This window comes from Dreissena polymorpha, chromosome 3, assembly GCF_020536995.1.
Source record: "Dreissena polymorpha isolate Duluth1 chromosome 3, UMN_Dpol_1.0, whole genome shotgun sequence".
Lineage (NCBI taxonomy): Eukaryota > Metazoa > Mollusca > Bivalvia > Myida > Dreissenidae > Dreissena > Dreissena polymorpha.
In genome coordinates, this window is record NC_068357.1 from 9,899,294 (window position 1) to 9,923,072 (window position 23,779).

The 23,779-nt window shown below is 33.3% G+C and overlaps 1 protein-coding gene and 1 long non-coding RNA gene across 2 annotated transcripts; one reads left to right on the plus strand and one right to left on the minus strand.

Annotated features, from left to right (window-relative positions):
* On the plus strand, window positions 1-22,875 carry LOC127872972 (uncharacterized). The gene is made up of 3 exons (XR_008045871.1): window positions 1-701; window positions 17,300-17,394; window positions 22,316-22,875. It is a non-coding gene; the product is annotated as an uncharacterized LOC127872972 (long non-coding RNA).
* LOC127872965 (zinc finger protein 154-like) lies at window positions 9,648-11,456 on the minus strand. Its single transcript, XM_052416490.1, has 3 exons — window positions 11,392-11,456; window positions 10,562-10,737; window positions 9,648-10,177 (listed from the first exon to the last, which is right to left on the minus strand). Exons 1-3 carry the CDS (start codon window positions 11,413-11,415, stop codon window positions 10,078-10,080), a joined length of 300 nt encoding a protein of 99 aa, XP_052272450.1. The 5' UTR covers window positions 11,416-11,456; the 3' UTR covers window positions 9,648-10,077.
* Window positions 22,876-23,779: the final 904 nt, after the last annotated feature.

Sequence of the window (23,779 nt, forward strand, 5' to 3'; positions counted from 1 at the left end):
TATTATGTTCGTTGCAGGGTTGTTTTTGTAACCACCCTGGTTTTCACGTATTGGGAATTGGCTGCAACATACCGCAACAAATATACATGAAAACCCATACAGTGACAATTGCGCCCAACGTTATTTAAAGACGAGAAGAAGTACTATAAACATCGACTGCGAATTAGGCTATATACAATCGTGGACCTCCTGGACGCAACCTACTGACTCGTTTTTGTAACGTATCAGATAATATCTGCGACTTTTGTCGACACACGGTTCGGATGGTGTCATGTTACACGGCGTGTACAACCGGCCTTACTCGACTCTCAGCGCAACATTCAGACACCAGTAAACATATTCGACTATCGTCGACACACGGTTCCGATGTTGTCATAGTACACGGCTTTTACAACCGACGACCGTACCCGGACTCCAAGCGCAACATTCCGACACACGACGTATCCAGGGAGGAGGAGTCCTACCTAGAAAAAGACGGACGTTCTTTGCTCCAAGGATAACCCGATTGCGTGTCTTTCTTCCCCGGGGACATACATTTTCAATTGTGCGCCTAAACATTTGAACGGACAGACTTCTAAATTCTGCCGATGACAGGGAGGATTCGCCGCGGATCGTGTTGGACAATTATAATTGGACTTAAAGTGACAAGTCAGGTTGTTTCCTGGATGTTTACGGATTGTAAATTCAAGTTCCACATACTGGTGAGCTACTCTTTTATATTGTATGATATTACATTTTTTCCGAATGCTTACTTAAACATGCAAAATAGTCTGAACTTAGCATTATATTAACTGTTGTTAACAGTCTTGAACATTTAATTAGTACAGGAAAAATGACCGATTGGTAACGGTGTACGCCTTTTATTTTCACGCATGCATGTATTATTCTGAATCATCACGATGAGCTGTTATATGCTTAAGTGAAATAAAATATTTGTTCTGTTCTGTTCTGTTTATTAGCGATGATTGGTGATCAATTTTTCAGATCGTCGCAACATCTTTCTTTAATACAATTTTTAAATATTTAATTATGCATGACCTTTTATAGTCGTTTAGTTGAAAAATACCTAATAAAGACATTGGATAGCTTAACCTTAATGAAGAAAATGAACGAATCCGTAAACAAGTTTTCGTGTGAGACTAACCTGTGGTATTTTAAAAATCTGGTCTCAACACTATTTATTTTATCACATGCATATCAATACCAAATTTCAACGTCTATTAACTAACGAGAAAAGGTTAACCCATTAGTAAAATTATCAACAAATTATCTGTGGCCGTTTGAGAATCGTCTTGGTTATAAGATATTTAAGCTTCGTTTATGCGGTCGTGTGAGCACTGATCACACGTTCAGCTGACTGAATCTCAATACACGCATGAGTTAAAAGATAATTTATGTTATTAAGCGCTTTTTATAACTTGTTTTAGTACCAACGCATTAAACCGGTTCATTTTAGTCAGGATTAGGCATGTTGAACAATAAAAGTAAAAGCAATCTGCTACCTCAACATAAATCGAAACTCTTGTTATGTACCACACAAACACTTATGCAAACTTAAAAGCTAACAGGCGACTTTCTTAAAAAAATGTTTAATTACTTTAGAGGTCAATCTTTACAAAAGCAACTTTGAATAAAATTATCTTATTACTTGACATTTGATACTTCATCCTGCAAATCAGATGTGGGAATTTAAGAACAGATCAAATATTTGTATTCACTAAAGCATGTTACAGCTCATCGTGATCAATATAAAAATTCATACATGCGTGAAAAAAAACAACATAGTAATAAAGACAGTAATTAATTACTCGTGAGATCGTTGTGTGTTTATGTACACACTATTGAGAATTCTTAGTCGACTATAAGAGCATGTTATAATTACAGCACATTTTAACACATTTTTTCAACTTAGTGCAGAATGGGCTGTGGCGCACATTATTCCAACTCCCTACCTACAGGTTGTGGGGTATAATTTAAATAGTGTGTCATACTAAGTAGAGAATAGTTAATCCATTTTAAGGATTTAGGGACGGTATGTAAGAGTGGTTGATGTATTTCCGTCTCTTCAGAACAGTACATATTTCTATATAAATCTGTGGTGTTTATCAGTTGTCTGCTTTACGTCACTGTCCGTTCACATTAGAGTGATGTGGTGTTTATCAGTTGTCTGCTTTACGTCACTGCCCGTTCACATTAGAGTGATGTGGTGTTTATCAGTTGTCTGCTTTACGTCACTGCCCGTTCACATTAGAGTGATGTGGTGTTTATCAGTTGTCTGCTTTACGTCACTGTCCGTTCACATTAGAGTGATGTGGTGTTTATCAGTTGTCTGCTTTACGTCACTGCCCGTTCACATTAGAGTGATGTGGTGTTTATCAGTTGTCTGCTTTACGTCACTGTCCGTTCACATTAGAGTGATGTGGTGTTTATCAGTTGTCTGCTTTACGTCACTGCCCGTTCACATTAGAGTGATGTGGTGTTTATCAGTTGTCTGCTTTACGTCACTGCCCGTTCACATTAGAGTGATGCTTCACATGTACCTGTCAATATTGTCACCGTACTTTATACGTACAAATAAAAAAACGTAAAATACACCTACATCAGCCATAAAAACAAGTTATTGTAAATCGAGGTGCTTTAATTGTTTTGTGGAACATGACATTTTGCCAAACAGAACGTCGCAGCAAAAACTCATAAAATATAACAAAAACTCATAACAAATACAACCATGAAAACAACTGAAACCACATTGTTACAATTCAAGATACTGGAGGTTCAAACCGGTTTAATTCAGTTCGAATATTCACGAGGTACGATCGCAATTTTAAATATTCTGTGTAAGGTACCTTCTTTAATATCGGCATAATAACTTAGTCCGTGAGATAACGGTAATACGGTACTAGGCTAAATTGCTATATTTTTAATTTATATAATTATAAGTATTTGAAATATGTCAAGACTACAGTAATTGCATTTAATCATTTGAAAGGGTTTCTGAATTTGAAGGTATTTTATTTCACCAATTTCATGTAATTGGTTGTTGTTTATTCTCATGCACATGCTATTTTTGCGCTAAGAATATTCTTATTTGGTAGATGAATAGAATTACATCTAATTTTAATTTTGCAGAGTACACAATGTTTCTTGTTTTACATTTGACATTTCTTGTTTTCTTCTTGGTTGCAATTTTATAACCGTCAACATTACATTTAGTATTTTAGTTTTGTTCAATTCATTCCTATCTGTGTATGTTGCTTCTATTCCCTAAGTGTATGTATTGCTACCGACTCCTTCTACATTATCATTCTCATTGTGCTATGGATATTTCTACACTGTTGCTTCATCTTTTGTCAATGTTGTTACCAATGGTGCTCCTGACGTTATAATCTGTTATTTCGGCTTATTTGCATCTCATACGTATTGTTCCACATTTTCAAACATATAAACGATAGAGTACACCAGGTGGTAGCATGACAGGTTTTACAGGATGTGTAACTTAATGATTAGATTTAATCTGCAAATACTCACTCCCAACGAACTTTTTCTATTGCATAGGGTGGCCAAAGATCAGTATGGTGTTCACTTGAAAGTATACAACTATTGTGTACAAACCGAACAGAATCTAATTTCAACGTAGGTACCCGATTTCTAAAAGCACACTCTTCAAATTCTAAACATTTTGCAACTTTTTGAAGTTAAGTGCCAAAATGGTAATGCACATTGTATTATAAGCTTGTCATTCAGTTATCCGTAAGTCATATTTCATTCACATTTTAACTTTGCGTGACGTGATGAGCAACGAATAAAAAAAGCTAATATTTAGTTATACCAGTTGGTTTATATTCAATTATGACAGATAACTTTTGAGTTTTCATTCACCAATATGTTACTTGACTGTATTTTCCAAAAGTGCCTTCATATGTTCAAATATTAACACTGTCATAAAATAATGGGCAAAATAATTGTGTGTCCCTATTCCCTCCGTTAAATAATAATTGCAATTGAATACGTGTATTACAGCAGAATCTATTCTTGGAAATATCAACTTTTGTTGACAATGGGTTGAAATATGAAATACGTCATGCAGAAAACAGTTTAAATTGTCTTTTATTACATAAGCAATTGATATTTTGCCTTCCATAAACGAATGCTCAGTACAAAAATAAACAATTATAATCTTTCTGATGTTTCTTTATTTCATTTTCTGTTCAGCTGTGCATTGAATAGTCTCCCGTCAAGCACAAAGTCATCTGTAACACTTTTCCAAAGGGAAAATGGCATATATCTTCAAAGTATTGTAACATAAATAGTGCTTTAACTAATCATACCATGCAACAACAACAACTACAACAACTTTTATTAGCATATAAGCATAATACAATGCTTTTTTTGCCACAAAACAAAAAGTTACGCAGTGTGTATACTAATATATATACAATGATTTAAGAGAAGTTTACAAAAAGACAGTAATACATCAGTAATCAATATAATTATATCTTCAATTATTACACGAGGAAATTGTAGAATTATTTACTTATACAAACATATTCAATGAAAAATCAAATAACATTGCTGGCTATAGTCTTGTAAGAGTTAACAATTATAACTGATTGTCTATATTATTACGAATTTCATTAGCGTTAAAAATATATTTAGCGAGGTTTATAATGTCTTTTTTATTTGCCGACTGCATTAGAATATCAAATTTATTAAACGTTGGCCACCTTTGAAAATATGGTTTAAAATGTTCTTTTCTAATTTCTCTATATAGAGGACAAACAAGTAAAAAATGGTATTCGTTTTCTATAGCGTTTCCGTTGCACATCTTGCATTTTCTATTTTCGCGTAGTATGTTATTATACCGACCTCTTTCTATTTCCAGTTTATGTGACGATAATCGAAACCGTGTTAGTGATGTTCTGTATTTCTTATTTGTTATAAAATCAAGATATGGTTCTAACTCAAATGTGTTTTTAAATCTACAATAGCTCATGAGTCTAGGGGAATTATTTATTTCACTATACCAGCTTTGCTTGAAGTTATCTAATAAACGTTGTTTAATTGTATTTAAGATGACTGTTTGATCTGTTTGATTTGTGATAGTAGTTTGATCTGCCCATATGTTGCTTAACCCAAGCTCGTCAAGAGCGTTTTTTATGTGTGACGCCCACTTTCGATGGTTGTATGTGATCTTTTGTTGTGCATCATTGAATATTACAGAATATATTGTTTTTGTGTTACTGTTATCACTCGATCTAAGTATTTTTAACCAATATCTGAATATATGTAATTTGCGTGTTATTAATAGCGGGTATCGTCCTAATTCTCCATACATGCCGGCTAGATTTGTGGATGTGTTTACTTTTAAGATTTTTCGAAGTAGTTTTGTATGTATTTTTTCGATTTCTTTACCCTTCGCAAATCCCCACACTTCTGCTGAATAGTGTAGGGCCGGTGTGACTAGTTTATCAAATAGATTTAATTGTTCGCGTGTTGAGAATTCGTATTGATTTATAATAGTGAATAGTCTATGTAGAGCTCTATTTACGCGTTCTGCTAGTGTTCTGCTAGTGTTTGGGCTGCTCTATTCCATTTACCATGCTTAAATAGTGTTATACCTAAGTATTTGAAGGATGTCACTATTTCTAATAATTCTCCGTAGAGGTAAAAGCTGTAATTTGTATGGCGATTACTTTTTTCAAAGATCATGACTTTTGTTTTGTATTTATTTTAAGTTGAGACGCTATGCAGTAGTTTTCAATGTCTTTCAACATTGATTGTAATGATGTTGGTGATGTCGAAAATAAAACTTGATCTGCGTATGATAACAAGAAAAACTTAATGTCGTTACTCGTTATAATTCCTTCAAGGTTTGCATTTATATTCTCTACAATATCATTGACGAACATTAAAAAAAGTATACTCGAACACGGGTCTCCTTGTTTTACTCCTGTGTGGGATGTTATATGATCGGATATTTGTGATTTAATTTTAACAGCTGCCTTAACAGAAGAGTACATAGCTCGCAACGCGGATACTAGCTTGGTACTAATTTTTTGCGATATCAGTTTTTGCCATAATAGTGTGCGGTTTATGCTATCATAGCATTTAGCATAATGAATAAAGACGCTGTATAGTTTTGCCCTGAATTTAGTACTTTATTTATTAGACTGTTAAGTATAAAAATACAATCTACCGTACTTTTTTTTTTTTGATATCCGTATTGGAATTCAGATATTGATTTGTTCAATTCGCACCATTTAGTTATTCGGTTTAATAATACTTGTGAATAGATCTTTGATAGTATATTATTTAGGATTATTCCGCGATAGTTTTCTGATTGATTTGGGTCACCACTTTTATAAATTGGTGTAATGTAACCTAGTCCCCAATCTTTTCAACAAAGTTTCGGAAAGATTATTATCTTTTGTACAAGCAGATAATTGACCATATATCGCACTTTGAGTTATTGACATGGTACTTTAGTCCTCAATACGTGGTGTAATTGATATTCTTAGTGTGTTGACATTACTAACGAAACATAATTATGAAGGTATTTTAATAACACTGTTATGGTCTCTTATAACAGCAATCAGCAATTATTTTGATCATATTGACAAGCAACAAACTGTTTCGCTTAACGCACGATCGAGTTTATCACGCTACTGTAGTAATGTTTAATTTACTACTAAAGGCCACCGTTGAAATAACCTATTAAGATAATACCCGTGCGATCAATATCCTACAAACATAAAATATAAGGAAACAACATTGGTGTTTAAAGCAATTAAATAAATTTGTAAAAATCAAGACGTGATTACTATTTTGTAAATGAGGGAATTTTATTATAAGAAGTAAATTTTTATGTATTGATATATAATTCAAGTATTGAATAGAGCGATGATTCGTATAGAGTGAGAGTTATCAACCCATACTTAAAGTTCGTATGGAATCATCAGTGATAATTATCCCTCCCAATATTAAGTTCCTATGTGGTATATTCCTAAAAAACATCATAAATGCACGTTCGAAAAAAAACTCCCAAACTAGTATCTTAAACTTTGCAAGATAGCTTTATTAGCTTTAATGCCTTCCTTAATGCGCATTCTGAATTCTGAATGTGCTTGAATTTTATGTAACCTAAGCAATAAAGCTATTAATATTCTCATAACTCTGAAATTATATAAATATTTATATGCAGTATGAAGGTCTGTATGAAGGTCTAAAACTGGGCAGTCATTAACGGATGGGGACGCCGTTGTTTGCATGCGAAACACTGAATCAGCAGACGATGTATCGCATAAAGCAATATCTGGTACAATTTTCGCTAATTTGAACTTCTTACAATATGGCCGCGCCAAATGTCGTCGAAATTCAGACACAAAGTTCAAATTGGCAAATGCCGGCGCGCATGTTTCAGATGGGGTAATCACGTGATGATCTAAAGGAAATCAAGATGGCGGCGTTCGTTCCAAAACAGGTATTTTTCGCCGTTTTATACCCTTTATTACTTTAATTTAATTATTAAATGCAGCTCACTTTCCAGCCAATACAGCAAGAAAGTGATTAGCGTTTATTTCGTAGTAATATTCGTTTTATATCTCGACTTTACCCTGTGCACAATTCCTTAGCGGGAGCTATTCGCCATGTAATTTGTGATCTTTGCTGGGTTTCACTTGTGAAATAACGCTTCTGCATACAAATAGAGACATATTTGTATTTATAATCCATATACGACTATTCTTTGAATGTTTCTTAATGTGTTTGGTAAAATACAGATGTGTACGAATCGTTTTTCAAGTAATAAGAACTTAAAATGTTTTAAGATCTAAACGGGTCCCGCTTTTGAGATGATCACAACGGGATCCCGATTTCAGCCGAAAAACGTGAGGTCGTTGAATGCCCTTCTGGTGTAAAAGTAAACGCTATAGAAGTATTTAGACAAGATACATGTTAACTAGAACGAAACTTAGCAGATCTAATTAATCAAAACCAAACACAACTTGTGAATGCTGCTCCCTTTTATTTAAAAATTACGCATGACTTTAAGGTTTTTAAAACACTTTTTTACGGGAAAACGTGTGGCCTACCAAAGGGCTTCCGCAAGAATAATAACTGCAAGGTATGTAAGTATGAACTAGTTACAGAGGGTATTTGTCTTAATTTAATAATCACCATTAATATCGGGATGAAGTGCCGAGCTGGATCTACCTCGAATCCTTGACTTGCTATCGAGCGGTCCATGAAATGAGCTAACCGGCCTAAACAATAAGCATTGTGTTAACCCACCTTTAAATGTAGTGTTTAAGTAATGTTTCTTCAGCCTACCAATACATTACAACAGTTTATCAAATCTTTCTGAAATAAACTTACGTTAGTTGCCAATAATGTTCATGTTGCATATGCCATTAATTTTATTTAGCACTTCATTTATCCTCATTTTAACGTATAATGAATTAATATCTATTTTAATGTATAATGACAGTGACCACGCGTTCGATTAGCCTGGAAGGAAGCGATTAGCCCGGAAGGAAGCGATTGCCTGGGCGGAAAAGAATTGACCATGTCGCCACGGAAAGAAATGCTGTTCAGAAAGGGGCTATTGGGTGCGCTGGGAGAAGGCCCGAACTAACTACAGCAAAATGCTGCCAACCAAAATAATGGGCATAGAGTAAAATGACTGTGACAGTATTTAAATAATACTTAAGTGACGCTGGTGAAAAGCCTTAAAAAATAAAAGTGTGCATTATTTTTGCATCGACATACATGTACCATGTTCAATTGTCACTGCCGTGTTTGTATATTCTAGGTTTATCACATGAACATATAGTAGTAGCCCCACATTGTAAAATGTGTATACCAACTTACATTTCTATATCTTTAATTAAGACTTTATTAATACGTAAGTGTACCATTTTTTCCATTTTTATTAACAATTAACTGACCATTGACATATAGTGAAACGGGCCGTGCATCCTAATTTTGGCGTTTATATGTATTACATTTTTTGTATGCAAAACACCAGTTTTCATACGGTGTTTATAATCTGTGTTAACTGTAGGTCTGTCTGCTTAAAGTCTTAGATAATTATGAATCTGATAGGTTTATTTAGATCTGTCAACACACATCTTCATTGTTTCCACCCACCAAAGAATGAAACGTCCAATATAATTTTCTCTTATTCCAAATGATGCCCATTTTATAACTTATACCTTCGTGGGTATACTTCACTGATATTGACAAAACTGATTCATTAGTGATATTTTTTATTTCAAAGATATTTCAACTCTATCTTGGAGACAACAGGAATTACATCTTACTTTTAACTTCAAATTTGTTGACCTCTTAAGTGTTATAACAGTGTAAAACTAGCATTCGCATTGTCTTTATTAATTGTCTTAATTGTATTATGTGCTACTTTTAATATATATTTACATGTATACAAAATAAATCATTTTGCAATCACCCTGTGTAAGTTATATATCAAGAAAAAAAGTAATGTCTTATTATTTTAATTCGTTTCTTCATTCAAAACATATTATAAACTATAAAAAAACAGATGATACACCATGGGTAGAATTTCAGATCACTGATCAGAATAAAATTATCCATTAAATTCAGACAAGAAGAGTAAAGCGACTCAAAACAATATTTGAGTATTATTGGTTGTCAATTGCACAATATAACAGTAAATCACAGGTTCAAATCACATCAATCAATATATAAATGAGATTAACATAAAATCACAGCTTTAAATCACATAAATCAATGTATAAGAGATCAAGTATATATAACAATTTTCAACAACATTAGACCAAATATGTGAGATCAATTAATTAAGAGGAAATACACATAAAATAACATAAAAAGCATATACATAGTTATAACTGTTTCGATACATATGTTAAGTGCTTTTTTGATTTTGTATGCCTGTACAGATTTGTTGCGTGTCGGTATTATTTACCGCATTGGCAGGCATTCGCCGCACGATCCTCGTGCTGACTAGCTTTGTGGTCTTGTAGGCCCTGTTTTGACGTGTACTGTGAACCACACGTGTCGCAGGTAAAGTTTCCTGTACTATCGTTGTGTAACAGTCACGTGCTTTTTCACCTGTTGGCGAAACAGTTTCCCGCACTGTGAACATGCCTCGCGGGCCGCCTCTCTGTGAATATGATTTCTGTAAAAAAAAATAGAATGATAGATGTAACGTGTTAGAAATTGTTGGATTTTCAACAACTCGGGCTTATATAGCTTGTGCGCTAGCTGAATACATTTGTGACAACGTATGCTTTGAATACCACTCACTGTACTTTAATAATTATCGATTATAAATTATGAATACAAAGCTCACAAGCTTATAGACATTTAACAACGAAAAACGATCATCGATATTCATCATACAATATATTCACAAGAGGTACACGTATTTATAGTAATAGAGTTGATAGCAACTTGTCTTATAATATAACAACTTGTGTTATGTATAAAAAGGTACAGACACACCGAGATCTATTAAATACAAGTAAAATCGAGATCTATTTCACGAGATGATCTGCAATACCTGTGCATTTTCAGCTTGTCCTTGTCAAAGAACATTTTCCCACAACACCGGTATGGGGCTTGTCCATTGTGCTGTCTGATATGACGGCTGTAGCCTATCCTTGATTTGAACAGTCGGCCACACTCAGTGCAGAGACGCGCCGTGCTTGAAGGGCTTGAGGTCGATGCCATATTCGCCTGAAAATTTCGGTTTGATCATTATTATTTTACGTGTTTACATCTTAACATTACATGAAATATTTCTAGCAAAACCTAGCAAAATAAATCAACAACTAAGGGTAACATTACAATTTTGCCTTAAGCCTAAATACGCATCACTTTACACACGCACGCACGCGCGCGCACACACACAAGCATATATAGCTGCAACCTGTGTGAATACCGGGACGTAAATGACCTTAAAACATAAGTATCAAATGAGGATTTGCTGTTTCCTAAAAACGGGACCCCTTTGTGATCATATCAAATCTGGGACCCATTTAGATCATGCACGATTCTGGTTAATAAAACTGTATAAGACAGGTTTAAGACATCTACCTCATACCAGACCGCTTTATAAACATAAACAGCATACTCGTATACGGATTAAAAATATAAATATGCATCTAGGTGTATGCAGGACAGTAATTCAATAAGTGAAACCCAGCAAAGATCACAAATTACATGGTGAACGGCTCCCGCTAAGGAAGTGTGCACAGGGTAAAGTCGAGATATAAAACGAATATTACTACGAAATAAACGCTAATCACTTTCTTGCTGTATTGGCTGGAAAGTGAGCTGCATTTAATAATTAAATTAAAGTAATAAAGAGTATAAAACGGCGAAAAATACCTGTTTCGGAACGGACGCCGCCATCTTGATTTCCTTTAGATCATCACGTGATTACCCCCTCTGATGTTTGCATATCTGCCATTAGATACACACGCAAACACACACACTAGCGAACATGTTTAAAGGGATCTTTTCACGCTTTGGTAAATTGACAAAATTGAAAAAAGTTGTTTCAGATGCGCACATTTTCGTTTTAGTTATGATAATTGTGAGGAAACAGTAATACTGAACATTTACCATGGTCTAATATAGCCATTATATGCATCTTTTGACGATTTTAAAACCTAAAAATTATAAAGCGTTGCAACGCGAAACGATTGAATAATTTGGAGAGTTCTGTTTTTGTCGTTAAATTTTGTGAAACTACGAAGATTGCTTATATAAGGTATAAAATACGTCAAGTACGTTTACTCGGCGGAATAGCTCAGTAGGCTAGAGCGTTTTTACTTCAGGACTCTGGCAGGACTCCAGGGGTCACTGGTTCGAAACCTGTTCCGGGCAATGTTCTTTTCCTTTTTTTAATTTTATTCTTGATTTTTTACTGGAGCTTTTACGATCCAATGTTTACATTTATCGATATAAAGCATTTAATGAATAAGTTAAAAAATGCCAAAATCTGTGAAAAGGCCCCTTTAAAAGGTTAAGCTCGATAAAACAGTGGGTAAAGATGCACATTACGCAAAGTTGAGAACTCTAATTATATTTGATATCGCTTGACAGTTTAGCAGTGTTATATTCGAATGTGTTCAAAGACATTAAACTGGATATGGAATTGTTATTGGAAGAACAATTTAGAAATAGCTTGCCTTTTAACTTTCCAACAAAAAGGTCTGAACAATTAACATCAAATTCGCACTGTTTTGATTAATTATAGGCTTTAAATTGTAATATAAAAACCACTCGTGCATCTGACTATATAATTATACAATTATGCTTTGCATGATCTTTAAGAAATTTCAAGAAATCGACATGTCATCTAAGACTCAAGACATTTGACTGTTTTTGATCAATGAAATTTGTTTACATTTTATGTTATGATGCGCTAATATTGTTTTTGAATTTATTAAACACGTATGTAAAACGCTGGCACAGAGATAAATAACGAGGCAATATTAACCACAAATTGAATGAATTCTTTTGATTACTCCAATTTTGATGTCTTCATTGAGAAAGTGTATCGTTATTGTTATAGTTCAAGGAAACACAATGACTTAAAAACCCTTCATACAATGTTGAAATAATAACAGAGTATAACATTAAAAGGTTATTGATTCTTTATTAGTTTATACCTACATGATTATCTTCATGCACCTTCAGAATTATAAAAATGAAACATCACTATTTTACACCAATAACATGAGGATTTAGGTTGACTCAGTAAAATAATATCTTAAGTACTTGCACAAAAGAACAGAATATTACTTTGATAGCAATTCTAGCTCACATAAGAGTATTTTTGTCTCCAATAGTCGCACATCAAATCAAAGAATATATCTATTAGTTTAACTAGCATCAATTGATCATTGATCAAAACATATTATTTTTTGTATACTTGTAAAACCAGTAAATAAGAATATGTTTGTTTCTATATCCTTAATTCGGACTTTTATTTTAATACACAAGAGTGCGAAGCTTAAAACAATATCAAACTGTCACAGTAAATATTGGGAAAATCAAGCTATCTATTAATTACTTTTGTCAATAATATCATTATTTTTCTAATATGCAAAACAGCAAACCCTACACAAGCAGCTCTTCTTAAAGATTCCACCTCACCAATCAAACTTGTAATATCGCACAAACCCAAGCCTATGTCGATATTTCAGACACGGTATCTTTATTCCCAAACCGAGTTCCACAGCCAACACAACCACCTTATAATGCCACTCAACGATCACTTTCTCAACAACCAATGTTTATATGGAAAAACAGCCAATCACACTCACTGTCAAAAACAATTACCTAACACTGAGTTCGCAAGTCAACAACCCGATCTCCATATGAAAATAATAACCAATCATATCAGCCGCACATCCACGTGCATTTCTCTGCCATATAACCAGATCGAGTAACGATATTAACATTCTAATTGCCGCATTTGCAAATTAATATAAAATTAAAAAAAAATAAAATATTTTTCTAATTCCTACGATGACATAGAGGTGACCTTCACTTCTTTTTTATAAATTGCACTCCTCTTTTTTCTATCTCGTGGCCTCAACTTAGTAACTTGAGACCACGACTTACTAACTCGTGGCTGTGTCGTGGCCACGAGATAGAAAAAAACTTAATAAAAGAGGAGTGCAATTAAAAAAGCGCAGCGCAGTAAATAAAGGACGGGTGCATTAAACACAACATGAGAGAATTTTGGCTATCTCGAGATCCCGACTAAGCTAACTCGTGGCTTCTTGCTTGCTATACCATTATATCTTCTTGTATAGTATTATTTAGTTATACTATTAATGGGGACTGTTCTCATATTTTGGCTTAATATGAAGTTGAATTTGAAGTTAATATTTGATAGATGTAAACATGGGCACTAAATAGCTCAAATATAAAACATAAATACAATCAAAGAAAGAAAACAAGTAATCTTCAACTGGGCTCGAACCACTGACCCTTTGAGTAAAATACTGACTCCTACACCACATTACCACCCGTGCTCACGAATTGAAACGTTAATTTTATACTTTATATAAACACTCATCGTAATGTCACAAACTATAACGATAACAACAGAGCAACAGAGCTCTCCAAGGTTTTTTTTTCGTTTTACGTTTGTAAACATTTACAATTTTCAGGTTTTAAATCGACAAAAGATGCATATAACTGATATTTTAGAGCATGGAAAATGTTCAGCATTACTAAGTCCTCGCAAATATCATAAATAAAACTAAAATTTGTAAGTTTGAAAAAGTTTATTTCAATTTTGTCAATTTACCCACATGTTAAAAGGTCCCTGTTATTACAAGCGGATTTTCTTAGTGTCCACTGTAAGGGCCATTTAAAAGTAGAGAGAGTTTTCGGTAACGAAATTGCGTTCCTTAATGTTTTAAGTTGATCGGATTTTTTAAAAATTAATTATTAAATTATATCGCGATCTTTGGTAAGCAGACACATTGTCCCAAGGTTCGTTGATGATGTCTCATTTCATTGATGAAAACAAAATGCACATGTTGCTACAGGGAAAAGCCTTTTGGTTTGTGGTAATTTTGTTATAGCATATTGTTAAGGGGAAAGCCTTTGCATAGCATGTGGCTACGCGTAAAAGGCTTTGTAATAGCATTCTATCCTAGTGAATGATTTGAGCATATCCTCTTCAAGAAATTTTGCGGTCACAACACATATAATGTCGTCAGCTTAAGTCACGCCGAAATAAGGCTGTGACAGACGTTCTCTTTGATAAAACCAAACACATATAAACGTATGACTCACCTATGTCTATAAAATCTAGTTCAATCAACCGAATACATCGTACAAAACACAAAACGTAACTGTAACCATCGACACCAATTTGCGTGTCATTTATGGAGAAAGGATCAAAACAAAAACTTGATATAAAAAACGCTATCAAACCGAAAGCAAAAGTTTTGAAAAGACTATTCGTTTTATCTTTGAGGTTTCAGAGATATACGGAGTATCACGAATGGTTAATAAGAAACGAGATCTACATTGTGGAGGTTTCCACAGATAGTCGATACATTTTTTTTTAAATTCGAAATACTCGGCGTTGTCCATTGCAAAAACTTACCCATTTTAATTAGGCCGATTAATATTACCGATTTAATAGTAAATATGAAAAAAAGTTGCAATTCCAAGCGATCCGGAGGGTCAATGGCTTGGAGTTGTATTATTGCAGCTTAATATTTAACTATTTAAATCTTCCTATTTGTACACGTTACTAATTTCATTATCTCAGCTACCGGTACTTGAATTTTATTATAGTTAGCTATTTATGGATTCAAAGTACGATACGATAATAATCTCTGAAATAACAGACCCCTGTCTCGTTTTTGTATTCTCAGTTGCTCTGGAATTCAAATTGTTGATAATTTAGTATTTTTAATTCTAAGCAAGATATGACGCTTTCCCAATCTGCTGATCAAGTGTGCATCAATCGTCGTGTTGTGTATTCTGGACCCTCATACCACAAAGTCCATTATTTGCCTTCAGATTTTTTTATTTCTGTTTGAAATCCTTTAATATTATAGAACTATGGTTCCGATTCGCTGGTAACAAATATTATATCACATCGGTCATGGTTTATGATTTTAAGTACAATTATATTGCTTTATTGCTTTAAATTTCAAATCTGCATCCATGTTTAAGCCATTAAATGGTCGATGTTAATGTGTTTTCATAGAAAAAACTTTAACTCGTTCTATCTGTGTCTCCGAAAATATTAAAAAAAAAACACACACAAGCATCACAAAATCTGCACATAAAAATTAAGTTTCTGAATGTCACCTTTAGACCCTCTTGTTATGGTAGATGATGTATTTGGTGACATATTGTTTTAAACACATGAACTTGTTTCAACCGTGGTTAAGATATTCTCACAAAAACACTCTGACCATGTGTCATCCATATTGGATGAACGAAACGTGGTATGTGTAGTGATGACGAGCTCACGATGAACGACGCAGACCGTTAAGCGTCGGGTATAGATTTACCACAATATCCCTCTTCAGCGCGTATTGACTAGATGAGATTAATTAGAAGGAAAAACACGGTTAATGTTTAAAATTAGGGCAAATTAGGACCCGCGTATATATGTGCAACACCAACCAGAGATTGGCGTCCGTTAAAAAACTGTGCCTGTTTGTAATGGTTTAGTGCTTGATACTTTAACAATTAAGTCTCCAAGGAAACAGCCTCTTCTGAATTATGCAAACGGGAATTAAAATAAACTTCCCATTCGGTCGGATGTTTGAATACTAACGCCCTCAGGATATTGATCAGTATAGGCACCCCTTTCTTATCGTATTCATATCAACGGTTCTCGCGCTGCTTTCAATAAACTTCATTTGTATGTAAAAGAAATACTTGGGGGGATTACAAGACATGTATATTCAAAACTTACTTAAAGCCTAAAATAAACGAAAACCCGATAATACAACGAGCGTGTCGGTTGAACATTTTCAATAGTTATTAAGGTTTATCTTCATGTCAACATAAATACGTTCGGTCAATCACGTCTTTCAAACCTTCAATTAGTCCTTTTATTTGTGACTTTCAAACCTTCAATTAGTCCTTTTATTTGTGACTACCATTTGTTCAAGGCTGAGCAAGCAAGTATCGCTGTTGTTGTTACGCTCTATATGTCAAATTTATTAACAATGCTGATCCTATAAAATTGGCTCATTGGATTTCAACTCGCAACTCGTACGCTTTCTTTGACACAGTCCGAATTTTAAGCCAGTTCGTGTTTACGAATACGTGATAAATTATTTTCGTTTTTTCTTGTGGAAACAAATTGGATAATATGCACACAGTTTGGATTTAAGTAACATTCTTCCAAATCAGAAACGACGGTTTGTTTATACTTTTTATAAATCAATATTTAGTTCAATAAAAATTTCAAAGACAATAGAAAATACAGATTTTAATTATGTATAAAACAATACTAATGAAATCAACTACTCATACAGTTTATGAAATATTCGACAATGGAGGCAACTGCTTCAAAAAGTGTGTAACAAACGCGTTTCCATGCATCCTGCCTTGCATGCAATATAGATACGTTTATATTTAACAATATTCAAAGAACTTGCATAATAAATAAAACCAAAAATATAAGTATAAAAACCAGTGATGAGGTAAAGTCAAAATATACTACAACAATTACGGAATTGACATGTAAATTTCGTTTTTACTATTAAGCCATATATTCTTTCTTTATGCACAGTGCCAACTTAATGGGTTCTGGAAACCAGGCCACGGACAGATGCATCTGTAACACCGACTATGTTCTCTGGGTCGACGGAAAATGTACTAAATCTAGTAAGTCGTTTCCTGATATGGATACTTCGAAAGTGTATTCGTTTGAAAAATATATGGTAGACATCAATCATAAAGAACTAAGATAATTTATAGCATTTTAGATCTATCTCACCATGCGGTCTTCATTTTCAGTTGATAGAAACAAAACGTCTGTTGTAACTGCTTTTCCTTAACATGAATTATAATGGTGTTGCAAGAATGCAAGATATATATATATATATATATATATATATATATATATATATATATATATATATATATATATATATATATATATATATATATATATATATATATGAGCTCACGATAAAATCCGTGACGATCGGAAGCTAAAGCTCGTAGGGTAGATAGCTTGCAACATGCAAATTGCTCTACTCAATATGCATGCCAGCCTATCTTTCTTCGGCGCAGCTGTATAGACAATCCCAGAATCGATAAATTGACCGCTGCCATATTGGCTATCACGTGACCCCGCCGCCATTTTGGTACTAAAGAATTTGACAAATAACAGCGATTTAGAACTTATCTGTCAAATTCTTCACGTAATAAGTAAGGCCGAACTTGCTGTTATTTTTAAGGAAATCCTTTCAGTTATGCCTTTTGTTTAAAACACAATTATTTCTTTATTGAATTTTATTATTCGAAGATAATTATTAAGGTTATTTTCGCATATAAAGTCTGATGAAAACTTTGTGAATTTTAAAGTTAATAATTCCAGAGATGTTTTTTAAGCGAAATATTTTAAGATTTATTACCGAGATATACAATTTCTTTGAAAATCAGATATCTTCCTTTGATTAAAACGTTATACTTTCTTTATAAAAAAAGTATATACCGGGAAAGTTCCTGATATACTCACTAAGAAAATGTATACCATTCAATACCGAGACAGACTTTTTTAATAGTACATATCTTTGTTTTTCTAGAGATTTATTAATTCTTTAATAATACTGCTTATTAAAGTATCATTTTTAAGGTAATGATAAAGCTCTAGCCAAAATAAAATTTGTGATTTTAACTAAAATTATTCCGGAAATATTTATAAGCGAAACTATGTAAGATTTCATGTAGTGGCAAACTTTTCTTATTAAAAAGTATATGGTCAAGTCTAAAACTTTGTTGTGTTTATTTAATATATTTTATTTAAAAATCGCTTTCAAACAAAAATCTCTTGCCGGAAAATATGTTTGTGATTTAAATGTACTAGTCCAGGTGATATTCATTAGCGAAAATGTGTAAGATATCAGAACATGGCAGGTTTTTTTAATTGCAATGTGAATATCTATTTTTGCTTATAACTTTATCTTTATTTTATCATTTAAATACCATTCTAATAGTAGAATCAAAGTCTGTAGCCTGAACAAACTGTGTTTGCTTTGTTCTAAATATTTACTTATGTGTTTACTTTCTTATATATTTTACTTAATTTCTTAATACAATCTAAATGTACCATTAAAATGCTCAACATGACACTTACGTAGTCATACGTAAACTTAAATAGCCCCAATAATGTTCGCTACATTCCGTCAACGTATCGATTTATTTCTTAATTGTTCACTTTACAGTTAAGATTTAAAATAAACTATTAAAACAAGAACGCAGTGATGTTTTTCTTCGTTAATTACGGATTGTAAATTTAATTTAATTAATTAATGGTAAAATAAACACCATCTGCGATTGAGGAACGAAAGCATTCCCTCAGTGGGAGACGATGTCCCAATGGTGAATTAAAAGTGTTAATTGATGTCTGTGACACCATATGTGTAGATGCTGTTATAAAGATAAGATACCATGCCTCACATTCTAATAACATGGCAAATGACAATAAAGGCCTAATTCATGCTGAGTTTTATCAAGGTCGTAGATCTTCGTCTCAGGTTTTATGACTCTTTAACAATGCAGATGGACCTAATAAAAATATTTATTTAAAACATACGAACTGTTATATGATTATTGTATCGATAACAGAAGCCTTCTTAATCTTCAAATACATTTAATAAAATCGCGTCGTTGTTAATCAGTGCCAAGATGGCGGCGCCAGGGGCGGTAATCCGGGAGTAATCGATTTCTGGGATTGTCTATACGAAAGATGTCACCTGCACCTGACTTTGTAAGCGACCAATCAATTCGAATATAAAATTTCCCGCCGGTAGGCCTGAAACTTTTCGAAGTAAAAAAACGTGCAATCTACAAACAATTTCCACATTTACATTAATAATGTCATACAATCGACTTTATTTTTTGGGGAAGTATAGAGTACTAACAGGGATACTACAGTTCGTTTAGCAACGATGCTAACTTCGTATTCAGCATGTATCAATGTTATCTCTAATGATAATGCTTGAGAGATAACGCAGTTTCACACTCAACTCTCGACATCAATACAGTTTGTGAGTTCCCCTTTAGATTTAAAAGATTGTTAGCGCAAGAGAATTTCTACTTAAGGGCTGTTTTCTCATATTTGGTAATTACTACGATATTGCATAAATTTATATTACAAAATAAGTAGTGTAAGCATTAAAATTCACCATGAATAGTGCCAAATTAATAAAATATGTATGGCGGGGAGACCCCTCCCGCACTCTCCTCGGTTGGCCCCCAGTCAAAAATTCCTGGGAACGGTCCTGCGATAGCATTTATATAACGATTGCCGTAACTGACCGCGAACTGACCTAGATGCCTTGCGGGTTGGCATGCAATGCATTTAAGTGAGGAACCGAGTCTACTGCTGGAACGACGGCTTGTTTTAATCTTTAAACATTTACGTGTTTTACCGCCTAATTCGAAATATATATATTGACGTGTTTTACGGTCTATTTCAAAACAATTTCAAATACATGTATTTTCATCTTAGCTTACACAACTTATTTTGTTATATAAATTTATGGAATATAACAAGTCAATCAGCACCTTCGTGAAGTATAAAGCTTTAAACATTGGTGTGAAATTCACACCAATGTTTAAAATATTAAATGCCAGAAATTATTGACGTTTGATGAAGAAAGAAAGCAAACTTTGAAAATCAAAAACCTTTCTTAAGAAATGTATCATAAAGTATGACTGACATATAACCATTATACTATTTTCTCTTTGAATTAAAACCGCCTAAAAAGTTTCAAAGTAAATTCCTAATGAAATGTTTATAATCTACTACACAGTTTTACTTTCCCCATCATTAACACGGATCAACTATCAAAATCGTCTACAACTGCGACATTAGATTGGACCTTTTTTTCTATAATAACTGTTTTCTAGTTTTTGACGGAAATATTTAAGATATTGAGCTGATTTTAGGTATGTGAGTCTACCTTCATGACCATCAGATAGTGTGGAATTCGTTTCGGACCATTGATATTTGGCGAAGTTATGGGCATTCAACTAAAAAATTTCTCTTTATACTATAAATCGTTTTCCTGACGTTTTTTTGCGAACTCTTTCTGAAATTGACCTGATTATAATGCCCCGGTCGGGTGGCATATAGCACGGTCCGGCCGGCATTTCATTTTCAAACTTTATTTTCGATATTGACTTTATATTTGGTGTGTAATTCTACCTATATGACTTACGGATGAAGTTTGACTTTTATTGATCCATTGATTCTGAGTGAAATTATGGAATTTCAGACCGCGACACTAGACACACGAAGAAAAATATCGAGTATCGCTTCGTGTGTCTAGTGTTGCGGTCTGAAATTTGACCGCGATACACGAGATTCGGTTACTAGGGCAATATCTGAAAAATAAAATATCGTGCGTCGCCGCCGAGATTATAGATGACACTATCCGGATTCCGTACAATTGACTGATCAGGGATGTGTGTACAATAAAACATAGCTTAGGGGCTTATCTCCAATGGCGCGTACAATAGCGCTTATACCCTTGTTTATCAGGACAATAAAACACATTTCCTATTTTGTATTGATTGAAAGTGTACAATGGGTCCTTTCATGAGCAGTAGGCCCATTATTAAAAAAATCCTTACTTGACGGCCAGCTGGGGGGGGGGGGGGGGGGGGGCCTGGCCTGCGTACAGGCGATAATTGCGTTAAATATGTGCATTTGAAGTTAATTTTATCAGACAGATATAAAAGGAAGATATTCGGTGATATTATTGTGGTTTTCCAAGCATAGATTATAATGTATTTTCAACAATTGCAAGATACGTACCAGTTTTGATTATTTTAATTAGAAACATTCAACCATGTAGACCAATTTAATGAGCGTTATGATTCACGATACTATAAATAATGGAGTCAAATGACAATGTCCGTCAAACCACAAAAAACATATCTGTTCAAACGCGCGTATAAATATTTCAAATATGTTCGGATGATTCGTGTGTTGCCGGCTTACCTTTATGCTTTCTTGTGTATTTCTATTAGTTAAATATAGATTTCTGATCAATAAGAACTAATACAGCGAAATAAGCCACGAAATCTGGCGCAACACCCCGTAATTGATGTGCGTGTGATGCAGCTATGAACTGCGAAGAAAAAAGGCATTCGCTATTTTTGATCTCATAGATATAACTTTTGATCGTTCATCAACACTGACCACAATCAACGCCGTATATCTTTTTTTTATAGATATTACTTGTTTTAATTAATGTTATGTTTTCCTGGTGATGAAATTAAAAACAAAAATAGAATCATCGCTTTTAACCAATTCCACTTGCAAAAGAATTAACCCAGTACTAAAGCGACCGACGTCACGGATGAATGATTTTATATTGCGCTTGCACAGAATGAAGTCAAATGATCATATTTACATTTTTAAAACAAATCTTTACGCAAAACTAAGATTGTCAAGTTTGACAAGTTTTGCATTGTGTCATTCACGCAAACTCTTTATTAATCAGTGTTGTACCTGGTATGTTAACATTTAACTTATTCTTCAAATTTATCGTGATCTGTTACTTTTCAGACGCAGCTGGTGTTGAAGCATCAATGACCCTTCTGCTGATCTGATTTCTAACAAAGAAGCTCTAAATTAAACGGACGACGCACAGATTCAACAACTCAGTTATATTTAACAGAAATGCCTCTTAAAATAATTAAAACCTTAATTATTTAGACTGAACCTCAAAGGATACATTTGTTAAAGATGAATATATAGTTATTTAAAAAATTGTTGAACATGTCAATTTCTAAATTTCATTCAACGAGTGTTTTAATTATTATTTCACTACAAGAAACAAACCATGTTGATGTGTATAGATCTGTAAATAAGTAATGTTCGTTTCAATTCGTCATGCATAAAATAGGGAATACAAATAGAGCCTTAAAATCAAAAACAAAAAAATGATACAAATTAACATGTATTTTTTTAACTTATGTTAAATCTGAGTAGTTTATTTTTAAGTACGGAGTTTCTTATCCAACGAGAAAAAAAATGTTAAAATGTTAAGAACCGATCTCCAAAGCATACATTATTATGTTGTCGTAAACAGGTTTCTCGTTCAAGCAAAATCATTTGTTTTTTAATGCAAGCTGTCGAAAAGGTACTTATTAACAAATGGTCAGCTACATCAAATAATAATCATTTTGTAAAAATGTTTATGTGTGAAGAACCTTAACTATATCTTGCTTGGGAAGTGTTGTGACTAATCCAGTTGATATTAGTTGTAAGGCCTAATGCAAATGATTGGATCTTTAAATCAGACATATATGATCTTGCAAGTATGGTTTGTATGATCACATAAACCTCTTTTTATAAACAAATTAGCATGTAGTGTTTTTTTAACTTATGTTAAATCTTATAAGTGTATTTTTAAGTACATGACCTTATCCAGCGAGAAAAAAAGTAGTTAAAATGTTATAAACCGAAGTCCAAAAAATACTTTTATGTTTACGTAAACAGGTTTCTCGTTCAAGCAAAAACATTTGTCTTCATTGCAAGCTGTCGAAAAGGTACTTAAAAACAAACTATGAGGATCAGCTACAACAAATAATAATCATTTTGTAAAAATGTTTATGTGTGAAGAACCTAAACCATATCTTGCTTGGGAAGTGTTGTGACTAATGCACTTGATATTAGTTGTAAGGCCTAATGAAAATGATTGGATCTTTAAAACAGACATATATGATCTTGCAAGTATAGTTTGTATGATCACATAAACCTCTTTTTATAAACAAATTAACATGTAGTGTTTTTTTTTTAATTTATGTTTAATCTGATCATTGTATTTTTAAAAACATGGCATTATCAACGAGAAAAAAGTAGTTCAAATGTTAAAAACTGATTTTAAAACATACTTTATTTATTTACTGAAAAAGATTTCTCGTTCAAGCAAAACCATTTGTTTTCATTGCAAGCTGTCGAAAAGGTACTTAAAAACAAACTATGAGGGTCGGCTACTTCAACTTATAATCATTTTGTAAAAATGTT

Bases quoted from the DNA above. Each gene is read 5' to 3' on its own strand.
- LOC127872965 (XM_052416490.1), bottom strand. From the start codon at position 11,415: ATGGCGGCGTCCGTTCCGAAACAG. The intron at 10,738-11,391 runs GTATTTTTCGCC...CGAAATTTTCAG, and splicing joins CGGCGTCCGTTCCGAAACAG to GCGAATATGGCATCGACCTC. The intron at 10,178-10,561 runs GTATTGCAGATC...TTTTTTTTACAG, and splicing joins GACAAGCTGAAAATGCACAG to AAATCATATTCACAGAGAGG.